This window comes from Caretta caretta, chromosome 9, assembly GCF_965140235.1.
Source record: "Caretta caretta isolate rCarCar2 chromosome 9, rCarCar1.hap1, whole genome shotgun sequence".
Classification (NCBI taxonomy): Eukaryota; Metazoa; Chordata; order Testudines; family Cheloniidae; genus Caretta; species Caretta caretta.
Genome location: NC_134214.1, coordinates 32,866,726 through 32,889,204, shown reverse-complemented (window position 1 = coordinate 32,889,204; position 22,479 = coordinate 32,866,726). Strand labels below are relative to the sequence as shown.

General features: G+C 38.8%; 1 protein-coding gene across 1 annotated transcript in view; it reads left to right on the top strand.

Annotated features, from left to right (window-relative positions):
• The window catches only part of ATP1B3 (ATPase Na+/K+ transporting subunit beta 3), a 52,836-nt gene that overhangs the window by 11,476 nt on the left and 18,881 nt on the right, over positions 1-22,479 (top strand). The window contains exons 2-3 of the mRNA XM_048863366.2: positions 3,009-3,137; positions 17,202-17,309. Of these exons, the coding sequence (XP_048719323.1) occupies positions 3,009-3,137; positions 17,202-17,309 (237 nt within the window). The remainder of the gene's footprint in view (positions 1-3,008; positions 3,138-17,201; positions 17,310-22,479) is intronic.

The window sequence follows — 22,479 nt, the reverse complement described above, 5'->3', positions numbered from 1 at the left end:
TGAAGTGATAAGACAACCTAATGAATGATGTAGAGCAGGTCAGGGTTCTTATACTTCATAACTTTTTTTTTTTTACAGTAATGTGCCTGCTGCTTTTTAGTTCATCTCCATTTAAGATCATGCAGAACATCACTCCCTTCCTTTTGATCACAAAATCCTGTAGTGACTAGTAGTTGTTCACATGGAAAAGTGATAATAGAGAAACATTTAATAGGTTCAGTTTCCTTAAATGAAACTTGGTAACTGGAAATTAGGAGACCTTATGACCAGTCAGCTCTTTGTATAGTTTGGGAATCTCTGTAGAGTTACCAGTAAACCTTAATTTTAAATTACCAGACATACACAAATTAGAACTGCCCTTGGTCATTATTCAGAGTTTTGGCTGGGAAGAAGAAGAGAAGATGCAGAACCCATTTGTGCTTTTCCCCAAGCCTGTAGGGAGGAAGTGGGTTGAGTGTGTGTGTGTGTGTGTGTGTGTGTGTGGCAGGCAATTAGAGTGAAAAAGGCAGAAATTACAAAATTTCGAAAGTATTTACTCTTAGTTTAAAAATAAAACCCCAAACTTGCCATTCCTGATTTAGTGGCCAGATTCTCTTTTCGTACAGAGGGGTGGAATCTGCTTCTAATCCCTCCACCCCCAGCCAAAAAAAGGAGAGGAGTCCCCCCTGTGGGCATAGAGTTGGCATAGCTCTCTTTGAATGTTGCTCTCTTCATAGCCCCAGTACAAGATGTATGTTGGCATTGGTGTGAGGTGTGGCAGGTGCTATGGTGGTGATCAGCAGGCGGACAGTCTCTTGGCAACTTTTGCCAGCTGGTGGATGTTAGAGCAGCTCCTAGGAGAAAGCATAAACTTGGTACAGCAAAGAATCTGTAGTCCAGATCTTCTAAGTAAGAAAAATGTTTTTTACCCTATATTGTTGAATGCCATTTATTTGTATGAATATTTCCAACAGACACTTTAACCTTGAGACTTCTGACTTTTGCTGCCTGAGCACTGAGTTTGAAGTATGGCTTCTAAGGTAGGCAGTAAGTCACAAGTTAGCAAAATGAAGCCAGCTGTGATGTGGGAAAATATTTGTATAGGACTGCTTAGGCATCTACTAAAGCTGTATTTCCATCATGTAGATATTTATTTAATAAATGCCTTGAATCATCAGCAAACATTAGCTTTGCCTAGATATACTACAGTATAATGTAGCTTCTTACTAACCTTAATTTTTCAATTGATTTTGGGAGATACCAGAGAGGATGGGGGACGCTTGTCCATGAAGCTGCCTGTTTATCTAAGTCGGGGTCTCAAAGTCCCGGCCCGCGGGCCATTTGCAGCCCAAGAACCTGCAGTCCACAGAGGAGAGACGCAGGCCGACGTGCTGCCGGCAGTCTCAACTACAGGCAGCTCCCCCCCCCCGCAGCTCCCATTGGCTGGGGGAGAGGGACACAGATACCATCACTAGTTGCCGGGCAGAGTCAGCCATGGAGGCAGCATCATTAGTTGCCAGGCAGAGTCAGCCATAGAGGCAGCATCACTTTTTTCCCACAATGAATACAAGTCAAAATACTGAACACAACTGTCTAATGCACACCTTGCTGCAATCCTGAAGGCTTCAACCGCTCAGTCACTGAGGCCAAACATCAACAAACTGACAGAACTGAAGCGTTGCCAGGTGTCTGACAAACACTAAAAACTCTCTAGCAGTCGAAGAATTGTATAAAGTTGTATGATGGTTTTATTATTTCTAAGAAATTTGAAATAAAAAATACAATATAAACGTTTTCTTTTCTGAACACCATCTTCAGTGACATTATTGGCCCGCTGGGAGGATCTGAGGACTGGCACTGGCCCTAAGGTAAATTGAGTTTGAGACCCCTGATTTAAGTTATCAGTTTCATTCTCTAGACAGTTTCCCTTGGTGACAAATCTCCTGTAGTTTATTGGTACAGATCTACATTCACAATATTTAATGGTACATAAAGCTTGTAGAAAACACCTGAAGTGGGTAAACTAAGCTTAGCTCTAGATCACCGGTTCTCAACCCACGGGCCGCATGCAGCCCACTTAGCACACAGCTGTGGCCCAGCTCAGCTGTGTGCTAAAGGCCATGCATTGCGGGCTCCTGGCTGTTTGGCCATGTGTGGCGGGCTCCCGGGTTCACCGCTGCAGGGTCAGGGTCCCCGCATAGCCCACAATGGTAAATAGGTTGAGAACCATTGGTCTATTCACTCTAGTTAGTTAAATGAAAAACTATATTAATGCTTTAAAAAGGAAAAAAAACCTAATCTGTTAATAAAATTGCTAAAGAAGTTGTGTAATGTGCTCAGTCTAAACCCAATGTCCTGGATAGCTTGAGAAATGATTGCAAGATGTACCAGTTGTGTGTTGGATGTATTCTACAACCTTTTTATCCACATCACAAAACCACCTAACTTACTGTCTCATGTGCCTCAAGTTCTGCATCAGAAGAAGCAGCATATAGTCCACAATCAGCGAGTGAGAAATTCTACAGTTTTAATTTGTGTTCCCATTATAGCATCTTGTTTTTTGATCCAGGGCTCTATAAACTTGGTGAAAATCTAATGTATAGTCACGTGGCTTGTAATCTGGTTGATTATTCACATATAGTATTGCACGTAGAGGTCTCTTTACGCTGGGATACAATCAGTTGCTTGGCTCCCAGAAAGAGCAGCTTCAACAGAGCAAAAATTGTCCTCAGAAGATCTCCTGTTTAAGCTCTTTTAAAAAAAAAAAAAAAAAAAAATGGAATGACCTTTCTTTTAAAAGCTGAACTTTATATATATGTTGGTGGGGGAACGTGCGCGTGTATATTTTACACAAAGGAAGGTCTGAAACACAAAGGAAGGTCTGTTTGGTATCTCTGTGTTTGAGTGTTGGGGACTGAGCACCTGATCCAACTCCTATTGAACTACAATCCTGAGTGTCAGAGTAAAAATTAGAATCATGTTCAGTTTAAAATAAACATTTTGTTAATTTGAGTTCTTTAATTTTACAGGTCTAATCTTGCTGTTTTATCTGGTATTCTATGGTTTCCTAGCAGCACTCTTTACATTTACAATGTGGGTTATGCTTCAGACCCTGAGCGGAGATATTCCCAAATATCGTGACCGGATTTCTAGTCCAGGTAACTGTACTCTTAGTTTTATGTCTAGATTTTAAATTATAATATACAATTTATTCTAATAACTTTCTTTTAGGATAAAGTACATATTCCAATGTGGTGTAGTTTTAATTAGACTAATAAAGAGCTTTAAAGGAGGACTCTTTTATAATGGGTGAATCATTTGGGCTTTGTAGGTTTGCAGCACAAAGCCATTTATAGATTTATAGATGCTCTAAATTCACTCCTTTCTAGTTCTTCCTGGATTTTGCCATTTATTCTGAAAAACTTTTCAGATTAGTTTTACAGCTATATCAGTCAATGAATGATTGTTTGGTTATTTCATTTACCAAAGGTAGTTGAAGCAGATATTTATGAAGTCACTAGGAGGTGAACTATCTCCAATTCAACAGGTTAATCATTAATATTTGGAGGATTTTCTTGCCATGCTGTATTAGGAGGAGAACATCACCAGACAGACATTTAAATTGTTTTATTTAACTAAAACAACAACATTATGTATTCTGGATTCTTTTCTTAACAGCAAACATATAATAATTTAACAAAACAAGCATATGAATTTTTGAATTTAGTTAAACAGCAAGTTTTTTAAAATCAGGTTTGTTTTTGTTAAAATTGTTTAACTAAAATAGTTAAATGAAATATTTAAAAAAAAACAAATTTAAATAGACTGTCAGCTAGGTCAACATGAGGAACTTAAAATATTGGCTTCTGTAGCTAACTCAGTCGTCTTCACCTTCATTTTCTCATTTGTTCATAATCTGGAAAAGAAAACCAAGCTTTCCTGCTTTTTCAGGTCCCAAACAATTTCTCTATTTGGAATGAATTAGCCCTGAGGAAGAAAATATTCTTACACCGTCAGAAGAAGCTACTGCTGTTAAAAGTGAGATTATCACATCAACAGTCTCTGAATCCAAGTGCCTAAGTGACTTCCACCAGTTCACTGGTGTGACTTTCTTTAAAACATCATCAGCAAACATATATTTCTTGAATGGTTCACCCTTAGCTCTGAAGTGTATTATAGTTGGCATTATGGAAGGATGATTGCTGGATGTGCATGTCATAGCCAACTCCTCTTCAGTGGTTAAGGTATGGCCCTGGTACTGAGTATTGAGAATATTTGCAAGAAAATGAGTTGGAGATAGTGCTTGTTCCATTCGTTTTTTTTTTAATGCTTGTAATTTAACTCTCATTGCATATTTCTCTTTTTAATATCTCACTCAGTTCCTTCCAAATTTCAACAGCGTCAGCAATAAAACAGCTGTTTCCCTGCATTTCCTACAAGGCTAAGGCTTCAGGGTACTCAGTATGTATTCAACATTTTTCTTAAGCCCAATGTTGAGAACTTTGGCTGTGACAGTGTCATCCTTTTTTTCACTAGTTTGTTCACAGACTGTCATCAGATTAGGCCAGTTCTTGATATAGTGCTCAAAACAGTCCACTACTGAGTTCCATCGTATGTCTTGTGGGAGAGTTAGCTTGGTTCCTCCCACTTTTTTCAGAGCAGCTCCTGCAAAGTGGTTGTTACGGAAGTATTTTCAATTTCAACATTAGCCTTTATTTCTGGAACACTGAAGTCAGGCTAGGTGGTGCATCAAATGAGCACTGCAACCGTTTGTTAGTGGCTTGGGACTCTCTTCACTGTCTCCTAAATAAATTTCTTCTCATTTTTGGATACATTTGCAACATTTGTCTATGACCAAGCTGCATACTAGACATTTTAATTTTTTTCACAGTTTGCTATAGCTTTTACTGCTACTTCTTATAAGTATTTCCAGATGTATCAATTGTTTCTGTAAGGAAGACATTCCCTTCTTCTGTTGTCACACAAGCACATACAACAGGATCATTGTGGACATTGTTCCACCCATCAAGACTCAGGTTAACAATTTCACCCTCTACACCTTATTTATGGTTGTTTCTGGATGATGGAGATTTTTTTGCTACAGGTGATATACTGTGACTACAGTGATGCGATGACTCACTGGCACGGTGCCTCCTGCTGGTTGTCTCGGGAATTAGCTCTTCCAGCCTGGAGTGTCCTCTGCAGGCCGGTGTCTTGCCCGGTGCCTCTTTACCTTGGGGTGCTGCCCCCTGGCAGTGCCCCCGTTCTCTGGCCTCCCCTCTGAGGGGAACCCCCAACTCTCTATCGCCACCTTGCCTCAGTGGCTACTGCCAGTCATCATCTAGCCCCCGCTCACTGGAGCAGACTGCAGTCTGTAAACCACTCATCATTGGCAAGGGGGTTGGACCAGCTGCCTCTACCTATTCCCAGGCTACACCTTGGTAGCCCCAGTACCTTTCCTGGCCTTTAGCAAGGCCTGCAGCCTGGATGTTTTCCAGGCTGGAGCTCCCCAGCTCCTCTGGCCTTCCCCCAGCCCTACTCTACTCTAAGTACTTTGCTCAGCTCCCAGGCAGCCAGGTCCTTCTCTCTCTACAGCTAGAGAGAGACTGCCTGAGCTCCTGGCTCACAGCCCTTTTATAGGGCCAGCTGTGGCCTGATTGGGGTGTAGCCACAGCTGTGGCTGCTTCCCCAATCAGCCTAGCTTTTTCTCTCAGCCCCCGCCCTCTCCAGGGGCTGGCTTTGAACCCCTTCTGAGCCAGAGCGGGGTGACTGCCCCGCTACAGTGACACACATGATATGACTGAAACACTATCATTGGCAGAAAGAAAAGGAAAGGTTTCAGAGGAACAGCCGTGTTAGTCTGTATTCGCAAAAAGAAAAGGAGTACTTGTGGCACCTTAGAGACTAACCAATTTATTTGAGCATGAGCTTTTTAACTCTGAAACGATAGAAAATGATGGTGATAGTCTTCAGAATCCTGTATGTTGAGGATGGATTCTCCTAAATAAAATAAGTAAATGCAGTTATTTAATTATTATTAGCATACTGCTCATTTAATATTACTCATTGCATTCAGTGACATTCAGTACTACTTTAATGGTGAAATTGTAAAAGAAAGATCTGCCTATTTCAGCTATTTATTTTTTATCACAGCTGTATCTAAAATGATAGTACCATAGAGTAACAACTATGTTTTTTGCTCAAACATGAGAATTCAAGAATAGTCCAGAAGGAAGACAGGCAGTCCTGAAGAAAGAAGTATGAAATAAAAAAGTTTACCAACCTGAAGATCCTGCATGTTCAGACATGTTCCTTTCATCATCTTCAGTGCAGCTTCGTCCTGAGAAGGAACACTTCTCATGATGTTGTTTCATTTGGACAACTGGGCCTTGCATTTCTTTGCACTGTTTGCATTTTGCACGCATGCCTGTCTTACCCACAGGTAGAGGAACTTCATTAAAATATTCCCAAACTGGGTCTCTCTTACGGCCTGCTGCCATTATAGGTTTTCCCTTCTAGTGAGAGAATGGTATGGTAGATCTCAAATCAATGAAGGCTGCACTCAGAAAGACCTCAAGACTTCTGGAATATACTGCTCAAACAGTTTCACTTTTGTTTCTACTGCCTGTCCCCACCCTTCTCACATTTATCTCCGGACTTCTCCACCTTGTCCAGTTCTATTCCACCCCCAACAATCTTCTATTCATTGAACTTTTTGAAACTGCACTCTTTTTTAGAGAGAGGTAAGGGATTGACTCTGTGTACTCAAATCTGCAGAGGGGCAATAGGGTTGAGGTCTGTTATTTCTCATCTCTATATATTTATTTATTTATTTAGAAAACATTTGCTGTTAACAAGCATGTTATCTCTGGAGAGACAAATCCACAGTTTGAGAACTGCAAAACTAAGCATCTCTGATGGTATGTTCTAGACTGAGCACTGAATCCCATTGGGTAGATAGAAAGATTAACCTAAATCATCTATACAGAAGCCCCTGGAACCCCATAAGATTGGGTCCCTAATCCCATGAACTGTTGAAACTCATTTACCAAACTTTTCTTAAACATTACATGAATATATTTTCTCATACTAGAGAATTTATAATCCCTATTCCATGTTGAGATATCTTTGAGCTATAATGTATCTTAATTAAAACTATGTTTAGATAGGTTTTTTCCCTCAAAAAGCATTTTATCAAAAACTTTGTTTAAAAAAAATTATTTATTTTAAATCATTGATTTTTGTCTACCCTATTTTGCTGTTAATTCATACAGCTGAAATAGCAGAGGAAAGAGATAATGACCAGGAAAACATCTTATTCTGGAAGTATTTTGGAATATTTCCTGTTTGCAGTAGAAAGCCCCCTTCAGATATTGATTGTTCAAGATATAAATTGGATATGATATAGAGGATAGTTGGGTAAAGATTTTGCATGTTTTAAAATACCAAACTCAGTCGAAAAGGAAAGCTGTCATTGCCTATTCCTATGTTGCTTACGGATCACACCAGTGTTCCAACTAGTATCTTGATGCTAACAATGGCTAGTACTGGATACTTCAAAGGAAGTGCAAAAAAGACAGCTGTGTAGGCAGTTATAGGATAACTTGCTTCCTGGGGAAATTTCATCGTAACCCCAAATAGAGGTTGTCTTAAGCCCTAAAAGATGAGGGTTCTTTGAAAACTTTTAATATGTAGTATTACAATTCTTAATTTATTACCTATATAAGTGGCTAATCTTTTTGAATATTGCTACCACAAGAGATACATTGAGGCTTGGAGTTCCACAGGCTAATTGTAGGAAGAGTATTTCCTTTTATCAGTTTTGCATTTCCCTTCTTTCAATTTAATTGAATGTCCATTTGATCTTGTATTATGAAACAGAGTGATTGGAAGTTCCTGATTTACCTTTATACCATTGATTATTTGTATAGTCATGTCTCTTTTAATTGTCTCCGTTCTAAGATAAATGAATTTTAAAACTGAAATATCTCTTCATGAGAGAGTTTTTTTTTTTTTTATGCCTATAATTATTCTTGGCTCCCATCTCTGAATTCCCTCTTTCTACTATGTCCTGTTTGAGAGTAGGTGACCAGAAAGAGTTTTCCAGGTGAGGGCACACCATTCCATTTTATATAATGGCATAATATTTTTATATTCTCCCGCCATTATGCATCAATTTTTTTTTAACCCTGTTGCACATTGAGCAGAGATCTTCAGTGTTGTCCGCATTGATGATCGGGGCTTTTTTATGAGCTCAGGCTGAATTTAAAACTCAGTAAAATATGAATAGTTCAAATTATATCCCATGTGAATTACTTTGCGTTTATCTGTTACGTTTAATGGTTCCTTAAATAATTTGGATTAAGCACAAAGTTCCCTTTTGCTTTTGATTTAGATCATATTGTACATATAGCCAGACAAATCTTCATTAAAATGAAGTTAAGGTTGTAGGCACACACCAGTGGGTTGCATGCATATTACCTTTTAAAAACTTTTTTTAAAAAACCCTCCCAAACTTGAAAAACCTCAAGTATTGAAAGATCAAGGTTGCACTTCTTAAACAAGGTGCCTGAACTATTTTCTCTGTCCCTGTACAGATGCAAGCCTACCATTTTCTCTATTTAAATACAGAGTATTAGAAACATTAACCGCAGAACATTAGTTGTAGAATTTTTCATGTGTACAAATCTCCAGTAGCAAACCTTGTCCCTTTACTGACTGCTGCTCTTTTACAAGTACTCTAACAGCATAATCTGCACATACGACGTTTACATATGGGCATAATGACTAATGTCACTTGGAGAATTGGCTGCCACAGAGTTGTAGAGCTGAATACATCCTATGAAGAACTGAGTCCCCTCAGCACTTTGAAAGATCAAGCTTTTAATGAAAAGCAGGAATGATTTATTATTTCCATATGCTGTTTGTCTAATCGTGAATTGGTAAAGCTGTGTGTGTACCGTGTGACTAAAGAAGACCATAAAATGGCACTCTGACAACGATTATAAAGTACTGTAATTTTGGTGGCCACTATTATTGTTGGATAAATTAGCATGTATTCTAGGCTTTTCTGAGAACACTGCTCTGAGAGATAGAGTTACGGTAGTTTGGGGACTTTGAAAGTTCAACCTTAACTTTTGTTTTTCTTTGGTTTCTGATGTTTTTAAAGGGTAATATGCACTCAAACTACTGATATTTGCCTGCAACTAGAACTTGGCCTTAACATTTTTATCCTTACTTTCTTTTAAAATGGTCCTAAAGTCTGCTGAAGACTTCAGTTCCTGCACACCCTAGGGTGTGGTCAATCCAGCAGACCTTAGAAGGTTTGGGGGGAAATGCCGCTTTGGTCTGCTGGCCACAAAGACTCCTGCTAACTACAGTGTCAATCCACCGTCTTGTGGAGGTGAGTTCTGTTGCTGCAGACCTCGTATGCGGCTCTCAAAGGCTTTGAGTTAGCAAAATGGGGGGAACTGGGGAGGAGAAACTCCCTACCTCTGTTTATGCTCCAAGCCCTTTGGCAGGAGTTGTGAGGAGTGAAGAATGTCTTCCTCGCTATATTACTGCCTCCAGCTGCTTCCTGGGCCACCTGCTGGAGCTGATTTTTTTTCTCCTGTAGTCTCCTCTGTTATGAAACTGCCCCCTGGCCTCCTGTGAACTGTCGGAAGTTCATCAGAGCCTCCAACCCTCATTAGTTTTTGATAGTTCCCTCTTCAGCACCCAGTTTACTTCTGAACCCGTGATGGTCCAAAATAGGTTTGTCTGCTGTGAACTGCTAGCTGACAAAAATGGGGTGAATGAGCCTAACTTCCATAACCCAGCAATACAAAACATGCTAGTCTTGGACCTCTCCCCTATGAGCAATGGTCCAAAAAGGAATTTGGGTCCATAGTTCACCCCAACATCTAGACTGAGGGTGGGCAATCAATAAGCTTATGCCTATGAGAGGGCAGACAAGAACTTAAGGCTCACCCTGGGTTCTTTCCTTCTGCAGATCTCGAGCAGTATACAGAAAAGTGGAGGGAATGTTCCCTCTCCTGCACAGATCTCCTAAGATCTGTATGAATAGGGCTTCCTTCCAAAAAGCCTTAGGAGGTCTGCAGGAAGCAAGGGCCTGGCCCATCCAGAAATTTGTGGCCCTGATAAGTTAAATTCTCTAGGGCCACACCCTCTCCCATTTCACTTTATTTACGCAGACATTTTGAGGAGGCTGAACTACTGGTCCTGGTACAGTTGTGCTTTTCCCCACCCCAAGCCTCTGTCAGCCCTGGCAATGCGCAAGAATAGGTGTTTAGGGAGGACATGGTGGTATTTTCCTCCCTTCTTTCGAGATCTCCCAAACCTTTAGAATGGAACCAATCTTACCATAACAAGCCATTTCCACCAGTCAGGTTGCACGTTGAGCTCAATTTCTGCCATGGAAAGGGAATTAAATCCTTTTGTTTATTCATTTTAATGGAAGTTTATATCTCCAGCATCTTTTGACACCCTCTGGCAAGATCATCGGAGAATTGTTGCCTGATGACAAAATTAAATCAAATGTTAAGTCTTTTGGTCTTGGGTGCTAGATCTCAGTTGGGGATATTACTTTGTATCTCTCCCTTTTTGTGTGGTGGAGGGTTTTTTTTTTTGTTTTTTTTTTTAAGAAAATAGTTAAAATTTAATTTGGAACTATATTTGGCAGCTCTAATTTGATCATAGTTTAGGAACTCCTAGTTGCCTTCAAATTTTGCAATAAAATTCTTCTTCATCTCTAAACCTTATTTTGAGGCAAATATATTCTTTGTGTAGCTTTGAAAAAGGAAAGGGCAAAGTTCTGACTTAAAGTTGTCCACTGAGTTTCTATTTTAATTAGGGAGTGGCTAGTACTTCTCTGCAAAAACTGAAGTGGACAATAAATGGTTACATTTTAGGCATATAGGGAGTTGTGCATCTCATTCTCTGTACTGAAAATTTACCCTTGATGGCTTTGTTACCGATCTTAATGTTGAGCCTATGAAATTATTTTGAAAGGGTTTTCCTTGTAATTGTATGGAGTGGTACAAAACTGTACATTTTGCCCAACCTCTCATAGATTTAAGGAAGGTAGATTCTTAAATAGAATACAAATATTTTGTTAAGTTCAAAGTAATAACTCAGTTTCCCCAGGAAGATGGCCAGGTATTATATACTGTAACTGCTCTGGAGAGAGCCATTATAGCTTCTAGACATTATTTTCAAAGAGTATATATATATATATTTTTTGACCGCCTGAAGATTTGATACTTACCACAGATGTTGCAGGTAATCACATATGCTTAGAGATCAAATAACTGATCATTAGGGCTGTCTATTAATCGCAGTTAACTCACGCGATTAACTCAAAAAAATTAATTGTGATTAATCGCACTGTTAAACAATAGAATAGCAATAGAAATTTATTGAATACTTTGGGATGTTTTTCTACCTTTTCAAATATATCTATTTCAGTTACAACACAGAATGCAAACTGTACAGTGCTCACTTTATATTATTTTTGATTGCATATATTTGCACTGTAAAAACAATAAACAAAAGAAATAGTGTTTTTCAATTCATCTCATACCAGTACTGTAGTGCAATCTCTTTATCATGAAAGCGCAACTTACAAATGTAGATTTTGTTTGTTACATAGCTGCACTCAAAAACAAAACAATGTAAAACTTTAGAGCCTGCAAGTCCATTGAGTCCTACTTCTTGTTCAGCCAATCCCTAAGAGAAACAGGTTTGTTTACATTTACAGAAGATAATGCTGTCCACTTCTCAATTACAATGTCACCTGAAAGTTAGAACAGATGTTCGCATGGCACTTTTGTAGCTGATTTTGCAAGATATTTAAGTACCAGATGCTCTTAAGATTCATATGCCTCTTCATGCTTCAGCCATCGTTCCAGATTACATTCTTCCATGCTGATGATGCTCATTAAAACAATAATGCATTAATTTAAATTTGTGACTGAACTCTTTGGGGGAGAACTGTATGTTTCCTGCTCTGTTTTACCCACATTCTGCCATATATTTCATATTATAGCAGTCTCGGATGATGACCCAGCACATATTGTTTGTTTTAAGAACACTGTCACTGCAAATTTGACAAAATGTAAAGAAGATACCAATGTGAAATTTCTAAAGATAGCTACAGCATTTCACCCAAGATTTAAGAGTCGGAAGTGCCTTCAAAAATATGAGAGGGATGAAGTGTGGAGCATGCTTTCAGAAATCTTAAAAGAGCAACACTCTGATGCGGAAACTACAGAACCCAAATCACCAAAAGAGAAAATTAGCCTTCTGCTGGTGGCATCTGACACCGATAATGAAAATGAACATGCGTCGGTCTGCACTGCTTTGGATCGTTGTCAAGCAGAACCCATCATCAGCGTGGACGCATGTCCTCTGGAATGGTTGTTGAAGCATTAAGGGACATATAAATCTTTAGTGCATCTGGCATTTAAATATCTTGTGACGCCAGCTGCAACAGTGCCATGCAAACGCCTGTTCTCACTTTCAGGTGACATTGTAAACAAGAAGCAGACAGCATTATCTTCTGCAAATGTAAACAAACGTTTGTCTGAGCGATTGGCTGAACAGTAGTACTGATTCGACTTGCAGGCTCTAAAGTTTTACATTGTTTTATTTTTGAATGCAGGTTTCTTTTGTACATAATTCTACATTTGTAAGTTCAACTTTCATGATAAAGAGATTGCACTACAGTACTTGTATTAGATTAATTGAAAAATACTATTTCTTTTGTGTTTTACAGTGTAAATATTTGTAATAAAAATAAACAAAGTGAGCACTGTACACCATGAATTCTGTGTTGTAATTGAAATCAATATATTTGAAAATGTAGGAAACATCCAAAAATATTTAAATAAATAGTATTCTGTTTAACAGCGCAATTAATAGTGATTAATTTTTTTTAATCACTTGACAGCCCTACTTATGATTGTTTGTTTGGTTTTTTTTTAAATGCCCCCTTGAGAGAAGGTGAGCTCTTGCATAAGGAATCCTGATAACTCTCTGAAGGACTGAGGTTGGATTTTCAAAAGTGCTCAACATTGTCCTAACTTCCCCATTGACGTAAGTGGGAATAGTTTTATAATCACAGTTTTACCTGGAACATGGAGCAGCTAGTGTGTGACTTTTGGATTCTAGACATGGGCCCATATGATACCACAAAATACAGATATGTATTTGAACACATCCCAGAGTTTAGGGAAGGAGGTTGGACTACCTGTAGTCAGTACCACCCTCTTTTGAAATTGAGTGAGGTGTTCAAAGGTTGGAAACAAGTTCATTCAGTTCAGGTTTAATCAATTTTTGCCTTAATTTATAAATTTTCAGACAGTCATTATCACTTACAGTTTCTGATCATATATTTGACAGATAATAAACAGATAACACAGAACAGGTAGGGGTTCCAGTTACTCAATTCTGGAGTACTGGGAAGCTCTCCACACTGCATGATGGTCATCTCAGTCTCTGGTCCAGTGTCCTCTGACTTGGGCCCTGTTCACTTGGTTTCTTGTACCTTCCCACATTACATATTAATTAGCTTTCTTCCAGTAAACCTATAACCTGTGCAATATGCGTGCCCAAGGTTCAATTTACATAGCATTTGCTATCCACGCTATTTTCATATAATCATGTCTTTGTCACCTTACTCCTGTTTTTCCTTTTTGGAGTTACATTTTGTGTATTTTATTATACTGATTAACTTCCTCTTATCTAAGTCTGCCAACACAATTCAGTCCATGAACAAAAACATCACTATTGTCCCGTCAGTAATTTTGCTTGTGCATTTTAAGGTGTTTTATTCAGTTTCAGGGCCTTGGTATTCAGTTGTTCTCAACAGGGTTCTCTAAGCTTTAAAACCATAGAATGTTCCATTGTATAAAATCGTTAAATATGTAAATAAAAAATCCTGAAACTTCACCAAAAAAGCAACTTCTGACCTCTTTCCCTATGTCCTTTACTATATAATCAGTTCCATGCTCTGATGAAGTTCCACAGTGGCTCTGACAATTCCAGTATCATATAGGCTGTGAATTTGCTTGGGGGAGGTGTGAAGGAAGGTAAATTTTAAAAGTGGTTGTACTCCAGGCATTTGCAATGTAGGAAACATCTCTTTTAAGGTTGTAACTCAGCTCTAATGTGTGTTAACCAAAGAACTTTAAGGTAGAAAGACTCTGGTTCTTTGATTACTAATTACAATATTTTTAATTTGTGTTTTCTATAAATTAATCACTGAACAGTGTATGCATTTTGAAGATTACAGTAATATTGCATATTCATCTCTTTATGCTTGGAAATTCGTTGTTTTCACCTTAACTCTGTCATGTTTTTACTTGCAGTGTAACATGTCATAGACCTGGCTATAAATCTTAAATTTATTTAAAAAAAAAAAAAACACACACCATGTACACAATCTGGATGGCATAGGTCAAAGGTTTTTATTCTTATTTTAAATGTAGTTACAAAAATCAAATTGTCTGTCTGATTTCTCTAATTGACATTTCATTTATATTGTTCAGTGGGGGTGTAATAGTATTCACCAAATACAAATGAGCTTAAGAATTTGGGCTTTTTCCATTTGTAAGTGCTATCAGATAACTAAATCTGGCTGTTAAAAACAGTGATTAGTTCCCCTTGTGGATGTTAACCAGCCTGTTGTAATAGTCCCAAATCTTGGATCCCACATGCTCTTAAGCTGGCTGGGTCTTGACTAGGGATGTAAAATATTAAACGGTTAACCCGATAAGCATTAGTCTTACCGTTAACCCACCCTAACCCTGGGCCCTCTCCCTTTAATCAGTTAACTGATATAATTTTAATAATTTAAACAGTTAACTTTTTAAAATGATATTTACATCCCTAGACTTGACTGAATCCAGTCACGTTCTCAAGCTCTGGGTTTCCTAGCATGCTCTTGGGTTGCAGATTTAGCAACCCTTTCTAAGATATGGGACTCTGGAGTCCAAATGCCTAAATTCTGAAACCAGTGCTAGTTCTCTGTATGCCTCCCCAGTTTGTTACATGCTCCCAGGGTTCCACAGATACAGTGGACCTTTTGGATTACTGTCTCACCTTTTGGAGACTGTGTGACAGTTAAAGCAAGTAATGCAGACTTTATAAAGGAATTTCTAAGCCAATCACACACTTTACTCACAAAGCATAGGAGAGAGGCACATCTATGAGAAGAAAACCAAAACCTATACACAGAGTCCTTTGAGTTTGCTCAAGCCTTCCAGGGTCCCTACACTCTTCTCTGCTTTTTCTCAGTCTTGCTGCCTTGTACTGGTCTTTTTTTTTTTTTCTTAAAATGGCTAGTTTGAAAATTGAGAGCGCCTCCTTTGTATAAAGTTCCAAGTGTCAAAGTCTTCCCCCTCTCCCCCTCCCCAGTTTCAAGTCCTGTCAGATGACACATTGCTTAGTTACAGCTCCACCTGGGATAACTGGTGGTTCTGGGGTGCACTGTCCTAGGGAGTGTCCATTTGAATGGAATGCCCTCCAGGTTAATGACTCTTGATTGCTCTCCATTGTTAGCCCTCTGCTGACACCTCATGGAATCCCAGTTCAATATGGAGGTTAAAAGGCAACAGTGAAGGTACAGTTCAGTTTACCGTCAAAATGGCATTCATCAAGCAAAATGGGGTTTGTAGTTTCATGTATCAGACTGTCATACTGGCATTTAGGTAACACTTGCCCTGGGAAATAGTTTAACTAACTGCTGCTGGGGTGAGAGGGAGAACCTGTGCTTTTGTGAACCTCACAGAAAAGGTGAATGAGTCAAGAAGTGCATTTTTAAAAGGCATATATACAATGTTAGTCTCTGGAACTCATTCCTTCTCTGAAAACTTCTAATTTGTCAAAATCATTTCCTTATTTAAAAAAAAAAAAGCACCATTTTCTGTGTCTTCACGTGGGGCTTGCAGTGGATCACTGATAGGTTTGGTCTATGTAGTTGTACTTTCCATATGCTTTCTGATAAGTTTATCATTTTATATTATATATTTAAATAATAAGTGTATTAGAAGTGACCTACAGAGAGGGGAAAACTGATTTTGTTACATCCTTTTCCTTTTTATGATGTATAAAGAAGTGCCTCCCCCCCATTTTTTGTGTGGGGGGCAGAAATCTTGTTTATATTTCAACTTAGAAATATCAAGAACCTTATGTGTCTAGTCTTCCTGGGTTTACCAAAAGATGTGTGGTGGCCTTTTTCAAATCTTAATTGAAGATGTGGAGTGGGTAGACACCCTTAACAAAAACACATTTTTTTTCCTATGAGGTTTTTCTAGTTACATAGGTTAACCAATCGTTTTTAAACTCTCCAAATAAAAAATTGTATCCTCAGGAGATCAAGTTTTGTTTCTTCAGTGCTTGCTATCTCATCCTACTAGTTTTGCTGCTGCCTGTAGTCTTCAAATGTAGACATAATCTGAACTTCTGGTGTGCGGGGAAGAAAGGTGAAAAAGAACAATCAATGTGATTTTGTTTTTGGCTAGGAGACCTTTAAGGCCATCTGTATACGTTATAAAGAATTTTTTTTTTTTTGAAAGGTGCAAGTCCTCTTTTGTTCTCTGTGGGTCACCCTGAAATTAAAATTATAATAGCCTCCAGTTTTACTATGTCAGGCATTTTTGGCTTTATAAACCACTTCTTTAAAATTAGTAGGTTTCAAAAGTATGCACAGGAGATACAGAAGTAACAAATTTATAATGGAACTAAGAGTATGTAAAAATACCCACATACCGAGTAAGTAAACTTAAGGTATGGAAGCTATCCACTAGACTGTCTTACTTAGCACTAGTCTAAAAATTAAAATGTTCTTTTTAAAGAAAAGCCTTGGTATAATTTTGTTGAATATGGAAAGTACAAAGTAAAACTGTAATCAGTAAAATACTTTAAAACTGCAGGTGATTAGCTAATTTTTCTATTCTCAATCATTTGGGTTTTGATGATTATGAATTCTAATTATTATAGCTTGCACTTAAATCGTAACTTTAGACTGTAATTTAGATTTTGGTGTTAAAAATTGATTTTAAAAATCTACCCTCAAAATATGGTTGTACAGTATAAGGAGAATGCTGAAATTCCATACTAGATGGTCTATTTACAATTTGAAAAATGTCTTTCTGAGAAATGAGGGTGGGGGTGAAAAAAGTTGTTTAATATCTGACTTATATTTTGTTTTTCTTTAAAAGGACTTATGATTTCACCAAAGCCAGTCACTGCACTGGAATTTTATTTTAACAAGTCTGACTCCCAGTCATATGCAGAATACGTTTCTACACTTAAACAATTTCTAAAGTGTAAGTAGAATGTTTTTTTACATTACAGTGTTTGGACAGGCTGTAGCTATAAATACATTCAGTTGATTTCCTTTAGAGGACATGATCTGTAGAATTTAACATTTATTAACTATATCAGTGGTCTCCAAACTCTGGGATGCACCCCTGTAGGGGTGTGTGGAGAAATGTTTGGGGGTGGGGAGGTAGGAAGGCAGGGCCCCCCAGCTGTGCTGGGTCCCCAGCTTTGCTCCCAGGCACCAACCACAGTTCCAGCTGCAGCTCCCGGGCAGTGTGGACAGGTTCCATTATGGGTAAGAGGGGAGTGACAGAAAAAACTTGGGGACCACTGCTCTAAATTGTATACTGATTTGTTACGGTGTTTGATAGATTTGCTAATGTACTATGGCCATTCTGAACAGAAAGACTTCTACAGATCAGTAAAAGTTATATATTCTGCTTTTCATTCCTTAAATAAATACAACAAGATCCAGAGTTAAATGTTTGGTCAAAGTTTACCATGATTTACAGCTGTGCAGCCTTCACTGACGTCAGTAGGTAGTGTGCTTGGATAGCTGAGGAAGGAATTGGGTCCTCCTGCCACAAGCCTAGTTAAGAGTGACATTAAATTGGTTAAAGAAATAAACTTGCATGCAAACAATATGATAGTATTATTTACTTTTTATATATAATGTCATATTGGTGCATGGTATTTTACAGGTTTATAAAACATGACAAAAGAGATTACAATTGAAGTTAGTATGTGGGAAAAGATTATATTAGACAAAGGGTAGATAAATGAATAGCAAAGTTATTTGTGTAATATGTTTTCTGTTTTTATGTTACTTAGAAAAACTAAGATAAAATAATGTTATTAAGGTTTCTAAGTCAAGCACTCAAAAGTTAGGAAGTGTCAGAATTAAAGTTGTTTGTACAATCTTAATTTGGCCCCTTTGTGCATAGGTACCATGATACAATCTTTAATTACATGATCATGTGCTAATTTTTCCACAGGACTCCTCATTCAGTGCACACAATGGAAGGTGCTCAATTAATAAGGCTATTCAATATTGTGTGTTCTCCCTGTTTTTCAATGTGTAGCCCATGCCTTATTTACTGCACACTAGTCAAACCTTGTTCTGAAGACTGAATTATTATTCAGGGCTTCTCCAGGAGCTCACCGCTATAGTATGATTGTTTCTCAAACATTAATTAATTTGTTTTCACATGACTCCTGTGGGATGAGGGGATATTATTATTCCCATTGTACAGATAGGGAATGCAGGTGCAGAGAGATTGAAATTAAAAGTATCTATTAGTTTTGAGTGTCCAATCTGAGAAACCTAGAACCTGATTTTTCAGAGTACTTAGCTTTATATGTCACTCCATGTGTTCAAGCACAGCTTCTGCTGATGTCAGTTGGAGATGAGAGTGCTCAGGACTTCCATAAATCAGACCCCAACATCTCATTACCCAGAAAATGAGGAATACAATGAGTGACCACCTTTTAAAAAGTTTGGTTTAAGCCACTTGTATAGCATCCCATAGGAATTCCTGTGACAGAGACAAGGATAGGATCCAGTTCTCCAGGGCAGCATTTACCAGGACACAATGCTTTCCCTTTCCCCAGTCCCTTGCCAGATTCATTAACCACCTTCCAACTTCTGCAATAAATGAAGCAGGCGTCCTACACATAAGTTTCCTTTACTATACAACCTTAATTCATCCCCAAAGCAGATCCATCCTGTGCATTGAATCAGGCAGGGGTCCCTGCTAACCTGTCTTTGTCCCAAGTCTTTCTTCCCAACCCCTGGCTCCTTGTCCCAGTCCCCATTCTTCTTTCCCAGCCAATTCCAGAACACCACTCTCCTAATTCCTGTCTCCTCATTTGATCTGTCACTCTCCCCAACTCAGACCTCCAGTTGCCCCGACCCACATTTCCCTGTTCTCACTGGCTCCTAGTGCTGTTCTCCCTTCATGGGTGCCTCATCCAATCTCTGTGTCCTCTGTCTCTCCCTCCCTCTCCCTCCAGTTCCTTGTCCCATTCTCTTTGCTCAGTCAATGCCAATTTTCCTCCCTGCATCCTGGACCCTTGTCCAATCTGTCTTCACATGCTCCTCCCTACCCTATTGGTTCTCAGTCCCAGTCTCCCCCTCAGATTCTCACCAGGCTTTGCCACTCCACCTCTAATTCGATTTAGATTATGCTCGTGTTCTCATTCAAGGTCAGTGCCTGTGTGAGTTTGTTCTGAAGGAACCAGTTTTTCCAAGATCATTTACATATCCAGCTATTTTGTTACCCCCATCAAAGACTACAAAGTATTTTGTGGTAAGAGATTTTCAGACGCAAATGTCTTTCTGGGCTTCTACCTCTTGGATGGTGGAATCTGTCTGTGCAGTGGATGTCTTGTACAAAGCGTCTGTTTTTTGTAGTCTTTTTACTGAAGGCATCCCACTTCACTGATAGTGGTGCAATCCCCCAGAGGTAGTATAGTATAGTGACAGTATGGGAATCGATTTGAAAGTCCCAGGGATTATCCTACAGGATTAATGGAGTTCAATATCTACGTTGTGTGCCTGGCTTGAACATCTCCATACTGGGGCACTGTACTCTGCAGTTGAGTAACACAAGGCCAGACTGGCTGGTCAGAGTGTTTTGGGGTCAGCTGGCCAGTTTCTGGAGTATACAATTCCTGGAGTTCACTTTTTTCCCCAGCTTTTTGATCTGTTCTTTGAATGTCAGCATTTGATCTAATGTGACCCCGACGTACACTGGATGTTCATAGTATTCCAGTATCCTTGGATGGTGCAATCATTGAGCACTAAACAAAGTGAATTTTCAAGGGAGAATTGGTGGAAGAAATTGAAGTTGTATGGTACACAAGGAGATTATGCTTGCTTGGGGGCTGTGTAGGAGAGAGTTAAAAGATCTTTGTAAGAGGAGGTCATATGGGAGCATCAAGGTTTGCTGAGTTGAAATAACGTAGTAGAAGTATTGGAAAACACTTTTAATCTTGTGGTTAACATGTAGATAATTTATGATTCAAACAGTTTTAATTTCAGTTTCATGTTCTGTTTAACTCTATATAATGAGACCCCTCTGGCTAGTAGAGGTACATATCTTTTATTTTGTTTAGTGACTATTCTTATTAGCATGAATAAGAAGCCTATCTTGTAAAGTTATGGAAACTTAAACTTTTTCACCATTTTGCTTAAAAAATCTTGAACCTTTTAAAGATATTTTTAGAAGTGTATTGGAAAAAAGTTGACATACTCCTGCATTTTGGTGTAACACCTGCCCCCAGCAAGCCAGGGTATTTTACTACCAATGCACTGCTTATCTGTTGCCTACTTTGGTGGGTTTTTAGGTGAACTTGAGACAAGTGGATGGATCAGCAGCCCTACCGTCTTAAGTTCTCTACTTACCCATTTACGCTGCTGCCACCTGCACTACAGTTGTTAAACTGGGGGGGGATAGCCAAGGGGCAATCTGCCTGAATCCTGTCCTGGAGGTAGTATTTACAGGGTAAAAAAGTTGTTCATTCTTCTCATTGAATCCTTTGCTCTGCTGAGACTACCAACAAGAATGCCATTTGAGATGGTGGCTTTTGAATTTGTCATCTGAGTTGTGTACTTGAATACTCTCAATTTAAATAAAAAACAATTGTACAGTAGTTCTAGCATTTAGTTCACATTAAATTAAAACATTCCCGAGTCTAGTGCGTCTCAGCTTGAATATGCCCACTGCCATAGAACTGTTTGGTTTAAAGAGCTGTTTCTGTGATAATGGTGAAGAATGTATATCTTCAAAGACTGATACTTGCTGCTAGTTGTGCTAGGGTTTCCAAAACTCATAGCATCTAAATTTAAAAAAAAAACAACCAAACCCAAAAAACCCACCTTTCAATTTACTTTGCACATTTGCTTTCTGTGGTTTCAGCAATAAATGCAGCTGTGATCAAATTTGCGAGCACCACCAAAATTGGACCAATAGCTAACAGGAAGAGAACAGAATCCAATTTAGTGACCTATAGCTGTGCTTCTCAACATCTTAAAATGCAGTCCACATCTTGACGATTGCTTAGGGACTGTGGATCCTTAATAGCCCCTCTTTGGAATCTCTTTAATACATGAACTCTCTAACGGATCACACCACCTTATCCTTATGATCCCCTTACCTTTTGGAGCAATCTGACGTCAGCAATCAGGGTCCCAGAAGAGTAGGAGTTTCTCTAAGGAAGCAGAGATCTTTGTTACAAAATATGATTTCTTGTCCCTTCTGAGAAGGCTAGGTATTCATGTGTACCTGTATCTCGACTAGTGGCTAAGCAAAGGACCAGTCATCTTAAAGGGTACACACAGCACTCAAGATAGTCTGACAGCTGTCCTAGACTTTGGGCTTAAGTATTCACTTCAAGCCTCCAAAGTCCACTTCCACAATGATACAGGTGTTGGAGTTCATATGTATAACTCTGAACTCTAGATTTAATGATCGTACATCTTCCACAAGAACAAATTTCATAATAAGTTTTAAATTATTCTTAAGCTTGGGTCAAGACCTCCAAACGACTGCAAGATATTCTGCCTTAGACTGCTGGGCCTCATGGCCTCTTGCACTGGGTAACTCTACCAGCCAGAACCTTGAATGGAAAGAGATAAGTGCTGGTTGAAACTGCACCTCTCCAGATTGTCATGTATGGTCACAAATATTGGGTGAATGCTGTTATCCAGAAGGTTCTGAGATTCTGTGGCAGGAGTGCTTACATCACCCAGAATTTGGTCCATGACAAGCTATTTTGTATATTGGCCTTGATTATTATTCATATGTCATATGACCAGGACCCCATTGTGCTAAGTCCTGTACAAACACAGAACAAAAAGACATTCCCTGCCCAAAGGAACTTACAGTTGAAGTATAAGACAACAACAAATGGATACAGAGGGGGAGTACAAGGATACAGACAATATTGATCAGCATGATAGGCAGGGGTCTCTGCATACCTAACCATTGTCAAGTTTTTTGTAGGTGTCATAGCAAAGGAGAGTTTTGAAGAGGAATTAGGAGGTATATAATGAGGTAGATTTGCTTATGTTTACCGGGAGTGCCTCCCCAAGTGTGTGGGGCAACATGGAAGAGAGCATGAAAGTACTTGTTCGAAAATTTAACAAGTGTGCAGTGGAGGCTGGCATCATGG